The 11,258-nt window shown below is 47.1% G+C and overlaps 1 protein-coding gene across 1 annotated transcript; it reads left to right on the top strand.

Moving 5' to 3' along the window:
• Positions 1 to 4,472: 4,472 nt before the first annotated feature.
• Positions 4,473 to 11,258, top strand: LOC107281257 (UDP-glycosyltransferase 89B2). The gene is given in 4 exon segments (XM_026026170.2): positions 4,473 to 5,876; positions 5,878 to 6,090; positions 7,358 to 7,363; positions 10,830 to 11,258. Coding segments are annotated over 4 exon segments (1,461 nt in total). The 5' UTR covers positions 4,473 to 5,063.

The raw sequence follows: 11,258 nt of genomic DNA on the forward strand, positions 1-11,258 counted from the left end.
AACACTCAAGCATATACCAAATTCTTATAATGTTCTCACAGAATACAAAGCAGGTCAATCACCGTAGCTGGTTCATGGCACAATGACACGCTTGATGAGTAGAGCGATTGCAAAGCCGGACGTGTAAAGGTTAGTAGTATGTGGATCTTGGTAGGTTTAACTATATCACAAGGAATAGCAAAAATCAAACAGAGTTGCGAAATTGAATAATAGTCCAAAGTACTGGTCAAAATTGCTGGCCTAGTCTAGAGTCAATCCTAGCTCAAGCAAGCGAATGATCAACACTCGGAATAGAAACAACTTGATTTTATCACACCGTTCTCTCCAAGAAAACCAGTAACCTCAAATTTTTTTCTACACTTTCTTTTTCTGATTTTTTTTGGTGCGGCTCATTTTTTTTTTTGCACCTTCCTGTTTATTTTTATTTTTTGCTTTTTTCAAACGGCAGCAAATAGACGGAATAGCTGGGTAAAGAAAAACTTGCCGGATGAACTGACTAAAAAAAAACCCACGCGGAGACCACGGAAGCAACACAGGCTGCTGGCTGCGCAAGGAAATTAGCAAGATATACACGATCCTGTTGCACGCATGTCTCGGTCACAGGGAAAAAAAAGATCGACAACTGAAAATTCCCCCCTTTTGGCGCATGCACATGGAATATATTGAAACAGCTCCCTAATTTCACGCGCTATTTACTTGGTAACCTATCAGATTCGGCAGCATGAATGAAAATGAGAGAACGAACTCAATGCTACCAGATCAAGATGAACTTAAGAATCAATCTGTTGTTTTCTTCTCCTTCAACCTAGAACGCACAGACCAAAACAGTGCACAACCGAGATGCAAACTCAAACCAAGACGAAACTAAGACTAAAACCAGCAATTGACACAACAGTGGACCAAAACTCAATAAAGCAAAACTGAATAAAAATTGCAAGGCTCAAAACAAAGGTTTGGAGATGGAAAAAGGGTGCAGCAATTTTGTGGCAGATGGGTAGGAAAAATAATAAATATATAAAACTAAAATCCTCACCAGACAACCAAAGCTCTGATACCAACTGATGACGCTCTCTCTTGTGGCCCGATCTTCTGGTGAGGGGATAACTCTCGCTTTGATCGAGTGCGATGTTTGCGACATGGCTACCAACCAGAAGAAGTCCAGAACGTCGTGTAATCGCTACACCACAAACGATGTCATACCAACCGTGACGCGCGGTTGATGATCCCTGCAATGCAAACGAGAGAACACTGCAAGAACAAGATAAGATGCAATCTAAATATCGCAAATAGGTGATTAAGCACAAAGGAATAGTTGCGATTGAAGTGGTAGATCTAATCGACCTAGCAAATCAACACACCAACTATTGGAGGCTCTGAATCAATAGTCGCCGACTAATAGAGCGAGGACTAGAGATAAGATGAATAGCACTTGGCAAAATTCAACTAAACAAAACCCAATTGTTTTCGAGGATGTACAAAGCTATTTATAGAGGAAAATAAAGCTAGGGTTATGTGGTAATTCGTGGAGGTGGAGGGAGACACTTCCGATATGGGCCTAGTCTATTACAAGGCCCAAGGCCTAAGTTCGGTTTCAGCAATAGCACTGTCTTGTTTTAGCGATTCCCGTTGACTCGAGATGAATTTGGACATGAGACTGAATGCGTTTGAAAGGTAGCGAGATAAGCTTTCCACGAAATCCAAGATCACCCAAATCAGAGTTGCCATGAAGGCGCTAGGCCTGTTTGATGTCAGTGCTGTCTCTGGAGGCCGAATTGGATTCCAAAACTCATTGGACTTTAATATCTTATAGATCCTCCGTTCACTCGATGTATTCTTTGGCCATGTTTTATATTTATCATGCTTGGATGTATGCATATACTTGATGGTCAAATCAAGAATCATGCATGGAAATATAGTTGTACGTGGAAACCTAATCGAATCTGCAGCAACCAGCATGCGTGGGGTCAGGATCGGGTCGTCCATGGTGGGATGAACGATGGAAAAACCGATCGGGAGATCAATGCAATGCACAAGCAAGCGAGCGAGGCAGACAGATGCTGGACCAGCAACATTATCAAAAAAGCGAGAGGTGCATGAAAAATAGTTTTTTAAGTGTGATAAATCTTAAAAGTTTGGGGTGAAAAAAACTTGCGAAAGTTTTCTAGCAAATCCGTTACACTGGGGATGCTGGGTCACTACAGCTTTATTGAAAATCATATCTTTTATTTTTTTTATAGTGTATTAGAAAGTTGGCATGCATGTGAAAATGAAATTATCTTCTAAACAACCATCTCAAGCGCCAACAGTAAAAAACTGATTTTCGTGTGCTGTTCACTAGGAGGACCACTTATCAAAATGCTGACACGTGTGTCTATATATATATATATATATATATATAAAAGATCTCAACCCCATTCACCCACGCTGCCACGCTTCCTTTCCTACTCCCGTCTCCTCTCTCCCTCCCCTCTCTTATCATCGGCACTCTTCCCCATTAATTAGGGTATGTTTAACACTCCGTTTTCTATGCGTACTGTTTCGGTTGGAAATATGGACTGGCGAACACACCCTTAATCCTCTCCTACTCCATTCCCGCCGCCCCGCCATCGTTACCTCTGACCACGTCTGCAGTAGGCCGGCCTTATGAGAATGCATTGGAATCCGGCGGGCTCAGAGGCAACGATAACTGTGATCACGTGCGATGGCAACCTCGACGACGACGATACCCGCGGTGAGGCAGCTTCTAGTTGGCAACAGCGACAACGACGGTGGCAAGCTCGGTTGATTTCTTTTCTTCATGTAAAATTGAGCTGGTCGTTGGATAGTTTGTTTCTTACTATATATCTATGTGGAATTTAGTTGGAAAATCGATTTTGGTTTGGATTCAGTTTTGCAAGCAAGATTTCAGGGCCGGGTCTTAAGGGTTGGCTGAGGAGAAATATCCACGGGTCTTCCGGCTAGCTCCACAAGGTGGTGGGCTAGATGACCTGAGTTCGAAGCCTCACCCTTTTAATTATTTGATATTAGGTTATTCCCTAATATTCACGTCTTTTTAAGGATTGGCTGGAGATTTCTACGGGCAGACAATATGTAACTAAGCCAACCATAGGCAACTAAACCTGCTTATGAAAGTGCTCTATTTTGACTTCGATTTAGCAGAAACTTGAGACACAATCCGGCTTTCGATCAACAAGATCAGAACCCTACAATTGTAACACCACGTCTCCTCTGATCATCAATCGTGCATTGCCTGGTTTACCTCGCTGAGAATGGTAATCCCTGCATGCAAATCGAATAACACAAGTAAGAACAACTTAGATTGCAACTTAATTGCATATAAATGATTAAGCACTAGAATTTGGGGTTCCATAAACCGATCTAGCGGCGAAACTGCAATGACAGAAATAATCTAAGCAAAACCCGATTCTAAACTATAGCAGGTATTGAACAAATATGATTAGGGACATCCTAAGATTAGCCCTAGGGCATTCACCCCTTGGGCTTAGCCCACGACACAATAACAAAGCCCAAGACCCAAATCAGATTCAGACTGGAGGAAGTACGTGGCTTGTTTCGAACATTCCCGACAATTGAGAAGTAATTTTGATGTGGGACCAAAACCATCTAAAAAGTAGACTCCATAAGCTTTCCAGTAAGTATTCATGGATCCCCAGATTCCTTTTAGATCAGCGACTAGGTCAATTTGAAGTTAATACTATCAGAAGACCCGGATCCAAATCTAAAACGTGCCGAATTTTATCTCTTGCTTTCTATGGACCAAAAGTAACATAATGAGGTAGAAGTAGACTTAGAGAACGTCTTGATTTGGTTCTTAATCAACTCATTTGCTCATCTATGCATTCCTTACGCTCGGTCTCTTTTACTTCATCCAAGCAAATACCCCTGCAAACGAAAACACATGAAACTCATTATGTAGCAACGTTTTTTCAAATATATAACATGTAAATCTTACATAATAAGGTTGCACCTTTGGTTTACAGATATATAAGATAGCCATAGTTTTATCGGAGCTAGTTATGTCCTCGTCACTCTCCTCGCTCTCTCATACTTCACTCCCGCCCGCCCGATGTCGCCACCTCTGACTATGTCTGCAGCAGGACGGCCTCGTGATAACGCTTCGGAAGCTGGTTGGCTTAGAGGCAACAATAATTGTGATCACAAGCGATGGCAACCTCGACAGCAACGATGACCACAATGAGACAGCTTCTACTCGGCAATAGCGACAACGACGGTGGCAAGCTCGTTTGATTTCTTTTTTCAAGTAAAATTGTGCTGGTCAATGGATAGTTTGTTTCTTCCTATCCATATGAAATTGAGTTGGAAAATCGATTTTGGTTTGGATTCAGTTTTGCAAGCAAGATTTCATGGCCGGATCTTAAGGGTTGGCTGAGGATTTTAGCGGCCGGTCAAGATTTTTTTTTAAAGACAAAAAATATTTTTTAGGCGGACAATATAGCTTAGCCATCTTCAAAAATAGATTTCTATGGGCGGACAATGTAACTAAGCCACCCATAGGTGGCTGAACTCTGCTTATAAAAATGCTCTATTTTGACTGACTTTAGTCGTAGACGGCGCTGTGTCCATGTGTGAAAATCGATTTGGCTTGCTATTACCTAAAAGTAGTAGTGACACTCTTTCAGGCAAATTCAGTATGCACTCGTTGCTCTCAAGTCTCAACTGGGCTCATTTTGAAATATGTCTGAATTTCACAAAATGATTGCAGTTAGAACCATCGAGCCTTTATTTTCAAAAACAAAGTAATATATCTCTATCCCAAAATGTTATTACTTTTGGGATTACGACATCTATATTCGTAGTATAAAAAACGTCCTATTCCTACACTAAATAGCAACAATTTAATTTAGGAGCGAGGTATAGCACCGACCAAAGCGATCGACAGCATCTTCTTACCTGCTCTGTCAGAAAATTCGCAGTGGGAACAAAAAGGACGTCCACTTTGAACCGTAATTGGCTAATTGTGCACTTAAATCGGTATTCGAGAGGCCACACCCATCACCGCCGCGCCAAATCTGCACGCGACCATGGCGACGCCCACCGACGCCGCCGCGCACGTTCTCGTCGTCCCGTACCCGGCGCTGGGCCACCTCATCCGCATCCTCGACCTCGTCCGCCTCCTCGCCTCCCGTGGCCTCCGCCTCACCGTCGTCGTGACGCCCGCCACGGCCCCGCTCCTCGCCGCCGCGCACCCGGGCGGGGTCGTCTCCGCGCTCACCCTGCCGTGCCCTTCCCACCATGCTGTCCCCGCCGGCCTCGAGGTCCCGAAGGGGCCCCCGGGCGCCGCGCCCAGGCTCTTGCCCACGCGCGTCGTCGCGTTCGCGGGGCTGCGTGGCCCGCTCGGGTCGTGGGCGCGCGCCAGGGCGGGCACGCCCGACCGCGTCGTCGCCGTGCTGTCCGACTTCCTCTGCGGGTGGACACAGCTGCTCGCCGCCGAGCTCGGCGTCCCGCATGTGGTGTTCTCGCCGTCCGGCGTGTACGGCACCGCCATGCTCCACTCCCTGTTCCGCGTGATGCCTCGGCCTGCAGACGAGAACGACGACGAGAGTCCGGTCAGATTCGTCGATATCCCGGGCTCTCCGGCGTATCCACGGCGGCAGCTCACTAGGGCGTACCGCACGTACAAGAAAGGCGACGAGATCGACAAGGGCTTCAAGAGCAACTTCCTCTGGAACCTCGAGAGCTCGTCGTTAGTGTCGAACACGTTCCGGCAGCTCGAGGGGCGGTACCTCGAGAGCCCTCTCGCCGACCTGGGCTTCAGGCGCGTGCGCGCCATAGGGCCGCTGGCGCCGGAGGCCGACGACGACGCTTCGGGCAACCGCGGCGGCGAGACCGCCGTGGCCGACGGCCGCGTCGGACCTCTGCGCGTGGCTGGACCAGTTCGCCGACCGCTCCGTCGTGTACGTCAGCTTCGGGAGCATGTCGCAGCTGCAGCCGCTTCACGCGGCGGCGCTGGCGGCCGCGCTGGAGCGTACCGGCGCGGCGTTCGTCTGGGCCGCCGGGTCGTCGCACGCAGCGGCGGCGCTCCTGCTACCGGAGGGGTTCGAGGAGCGCGTGTGGAGATAACTCCTGCGGTGGGAGCTTTCGTGTTGATTGGATTCGCACAAACCGGCGACAGGAGTACAGAGATGTGATATATACACGCATGAGATTAAGTTTTGCCGGGTCCTATTTACATGCAATGATAACAACCTTATCTAACTACCGGCTCCTTTACCTCATGCGCATATTGTTACAATGGATAAACTCTAACACTCCCCCTCAATCTATACATGTAAGGTTTAGATTGTTTCTAAACATCTCTAACTGTCTGACAGCTAACGTCTTGGTAAAACCATCAGCAACTTGATCTGTAGTAGATATGTACTCCACTTGCAACAACTTACGTGCAACTCGTTCTCGAACAAAATGATAATCCACTTCAATATGTTTTGTACGAGTATGAAACACAGGATTAGATGATAAATATTTTGCACCAATATTATCACACCTTACCTTGGCTGCTCTAGGCACCTGAACTCCAAGTTCAAGAAGTAATGTTTGTATCCACATAATTTTAGCAGTAGCATTAGCCAAGGCTTTATATTCTGCTTCTGTACTTGATCGTGACACAGTTGCCTGTTTACGTGCACTCCATGACACAAGATTAGGCCCTATAAAAACAGCAAAACCTCCGGTGGATCGCCGATCATCCAAACATCCTGCCCAATCTGCATCAGAGAAAGCACTAACAAGAAGAGAATTAGACTTACTGATCTTTAACCCAAGTTTAACTGTGTGCTTTAAATATCTCAGAATCCTCTTGGCTGCTACCCAGTATTCTGTAGTTGGAGCATGCAAATACTGACACACTTTGTTCACTGAGAAGGACAAATCTGGTCTAGTTAAAGTCAAATACTGCAGAGCTCCAACCAAACTTCTGTATTTAGTACTATCTTCTGGCCCCAGAGGAGTGCCTCCTTGAGCACTTAATATTTCTGAGATAGACAATGGAGTATTAACTGCTTTGCATTCACTCATATTTACCCTCCTTAACACATCCTTAGCATATTTCTCCTGTGTTAAGACTATGCCATCATTTACCTTCTTGACTTCTATCCCTAGGAAATAATGCAGTTCACCTAGGTCCTTTAGTGCAAATTCTCTATTCAGATTCTTAAGCAAAACATTAGTAGCATCATGAGAAGAGCTAGCTACTATAATGTCATCCACATAAACCAGCATAAACATTGTGATATCTCCCTTACTGTAAAAGAACAGAGACGTATCTGATTTTGAGGACTTAAACCCCAACTCATGTAACTTTGTACTTAACCTAGAGTACCATGCTCTAGGAGCTTGTTTTAACCCATACAGAGCCTTGTCTAGTTTGCACACATAGCCATCCTTCTGTTCATACCCTAGTAGCTGTTTCATATAAACATCTTCCTCTAAGACTCCATGGAGGAAGGCATTCTGAACATCTAATTGACGCAAGGACCATCCTCTAGAGATAGCTATAGACAAAATAGTTCTGATAGTAGCAGCCTTCACTACTAGACTAAAAGTATCTTCATAGTCTATACCATACCTTTGTTTAAATCCCTTTGCCACAAGCCTAGCCTTGTATCTATCTAGACTTCCATCAGCCTTTCTTTTAATTTTATAGACCCACTTACAATCTATTATATTCAGTCCTTTTTTGGGAGGAACTAGATGCCAAGTATTATTTTTCATGAGAGCCTAATACTCACTATCCATTGCATGTTTCCAATTTTTATCACCTAGAGCCTCACACAGAGACTGTGGTTCTCCAGAGGATGTGAAACAACTATATCTAACAGTTCCATCAGTATAAACTTTTTCTTTCCTAATGCCACTCTGTAACCTGGTTTTTGGACGCATTACCTCAGCTGGAATTTGCTGCTGCGCTGGCGCTGCTGATGTAGAGGATCCTGGTGCCGTCACATCAGAGGTGACGATGTTGTCCCCATGTGCAGGAGAGAGGACGCCACTGCCTGCCGACGTGTCGCCGCCGGACTGGTGCGATGGCTGAGAGCGTACCGCCGTACGCGCAGGCGAGCGCTCCTGCTCCCCCTGACTCAGCGATCCTGGGGTGTCAGTCGGCAATCCTGAGACAGCAGCTGGCGCTGAATCCTGGGTGGATTCACTCAGCTCTTCGTGCGCTCCAGGCACCCCATCAAGTGTACCCAGGGCATCTGTAGCAGCTATTTCAGGAGGTCCTGCACATGAAATATCAGTAGTACTTGGTATTGAAATATTAAACATATGATCATGGTGTTCCTCTCCCCCTTGATCAGATGGTGTAAGACCAGGCGGTAGCAAGGCTATTTCAGCTCGAAGTCGTGCACTGGCATTAGGATGGAGGGTAGCAAAGGGAAAAACTTGTTCATCAAAAGTTACATCACGAGACACATAAACTCTTCCGGTAGAGACATCTAGGCATTTGAACCCCTTATGAAGGTTACTAAAACCAAGAAAGACACATTGTTTGGACCGGAACTGAAGTTTATGAGAATTATAGGGACGAAGATTCGGCCAACACGCACACCCAAACGTGCGAAGGAAATTATAATCCGGTTTTTGCTGGAACAAGCGATCAAGGGGTGTATCAAAATTGATGACCTTATTAGGAAGACGATTAATGAGATAGGTGGCCGCTAAGAAAGCTTCGTCCCAAAATTTTAATGGCATGGAGGCATGAGCTAGGAGAGCTAGGCCAACTTCTACTATGTGTCGATGCTTACGCTCTACAGCCCCATTTTGCTGATGTGTGTGTGGACAGGATACATGATGGGAAATTCCTATCTCATTAAAGAAGGTGTGTAATTTAAGATATTCACCTCCCCAATCGGTTTGCATGGCAAGAATTTTGCGATCAAACTGTCTCTCAACAAGCTTTTGAAACTCATGGAATTTTTGAAACACTTCAGATTTGTGTTTAAGGAAATATATCCAAACAAATTTGCTGTAATCATCAATAAAACTAACATAATACTTCTTTGCTCCTAATGAAGTGGAGGCAGGCTCCCATACATCTGAATGAATAAGTTCCAAGGGATTATTTGAAACACTAGATGATCTAGGAAAAGGTAATTGATGACTTTTTGCCTGCTGACAGGCATCACACATAGACTCATTAACAGAACTACTAAGACATGGTAATTTATTCTGACAAAGGACTCTAAGAACAACTAGCTTGGAGGGATGACCAAGGCGACTATGCCACTGTTCAAACGATGGCGCCACAGCAAAGGCTTGTTTCAAGGATGTTCCGGCAGGTAGAGGATAGAGACCCCGCCGGCATGGACCTTCAAGAATTATCCTCCTCGTGGCCTTGTCCTTAATCAAAAAATATTTGCCATGAATTTCGAGGAAACCATAATTATCTGCAACAAGTCTATGAACAGAAACTAGATATTTTGAAGCTTGAGGAACATGAAGTATATTTTTAAGATGCAAGGGACGGCTAGGAGTAGAAACAATTGCATGACCAATATGTTTAATATCCATACCTTCACCACTTGCAGTGTGGATCTGATCTGCTCCTTGGTTGTCAGCTTATCTAGTTGGCCAGTGATATGATCTGTTGCTCCGGTGTCAACATACCAATTTGTGTCCACGCCATAGGTCTAGGTTGCGGCACCTCCAAGTTTTTCATCAGGGACATATGAATCGTCATAGCGATGCCAACAATCGCTAGCAACATGCCCGCGCTTGTGGCAGACTTGGCACAAGGGGCGGCTGTCATTGCCGCGCCCGCGTCCCTGGTTGTTGCCGGCAGGATTGCCGCGTCCTCCACCGCGACCACCGCGACCAAAGCCACCGCGACCACGGTTTCCTCCGCTGTTACGTCCACCGCGCCCGCCACAGTTCGCAGCGTTCGCGGATGTGGTGACATAAGCTTGACGAATTTTCATCCTATTTTCATAACTCAAAACCTGTGAATAAACATGAGAAACAGAAGGAGGAGCAATTCTTTCCGTTGCCATTATTCCTTCGACAACAGCATCGAAGTCGGAGTCGAGCCCGTTGATGATGTATGCCACCAGTTCTTCATCATCCAGCGGTTCGCCTGCGGCCGCCATCTCATCAGCGAGAGATCTCATCTTTGCGATGTATTCGCTGATGGTCATGGGACTCTTCTGGGTCATCGTGAGGGCGAGAAGGACGTTGATCGAACCCGCCTTGGACTTGGTGGAGAACATGTCGCCGATCATGCTCCACGCCTGAGCCGCCGTTGTTGCACCAGCGACTTGTTGAAGTATCTCCCGCGTGAGGGAGGAGAAGAGGAACCCGAGCACTTGTAGATCTTGGGCGAACCACGCCTTGTACGCCGGATTTGAGACCATGATCTTGATCTTCTTGTCTCCTTCTTCTTTCTCAATCTCGGCCGCCGGAGCTTCGGTCGTGCCGGAGAGATGCCCATCTAACTGCGCACCACGAAGAGTGGTGAGGATCTGCGCAGACCAGAGGGAGTGGTTGTGCTTGGTGAGCTTCTCCGAGATTTGGAGGCCAAACATAGGGTTGGAGATCGTCGCCGCTGAAGAAGAGCTCGCCATTGCGTGGAAGACGAACTAATCTAATCTAGCGGATGCTCTGATACCATATGGAGATAACTCCTGCGGTGGGAGCTTTCGTGTTGATTGGATTCGCACAAACCGGCGACAGGAGTACAGAGATATATATACACGCATGAGATTAAGTTTTGCCGGGTTAATGATAACAACCTTATCTAACTACCGGCTCCTTTGCCTCATGCGCATATTGTTACAATGGATAAACTCTAACAGCGCGCTGCGGCGAGTGGCCGGGGGATGGTGATCCGCGGGTGGGCGCCGCAGCTGGCGGCGCTGCGACACCGGGCGGTGGGGTGGTTCGTCACCCACAGTGGGTGGATCTCCGTGGTGGAGGCCGTGGCGGCCGGGGTGGCCATGTTGACGTGGCCGATGGTCGCCGACCAGTTCGTGAATGCGCGGCTGGTCGTCGACGAGCTCCGCGCCGCCGTGCCGGTGTCCTGGGGAGGCGTCGCGGTGCCGCCGAGCGCTAATGAGGTGGCTCGCGTGCTCGAGGCGACCGTGCTGGCGGCGGACGGTGGAGAGGTGGGCGCGCGGGTGGAGGAGCTCGCTGTGGAGGCGGCGGCGGCGACTCGGGAAGGCGGCAGCTCGTGGGTTGAGGTGGACGAACTGGTGCGGGAGCTTGGCGGGCACATGCAACGCTAA

The sequence above is a fragment of the Oryza sativa genome, chromosome 6 (assembly GCF_034140825.1).
Source record: "Oryza sativa Japonica Group chromosome 6, ASM3414082v1".
NCBI lineage: Eukaryota > Viridiplantae > Streptophyta > Magnoliopsida > Poales > Poaceae > Oryza > Oryza sativa.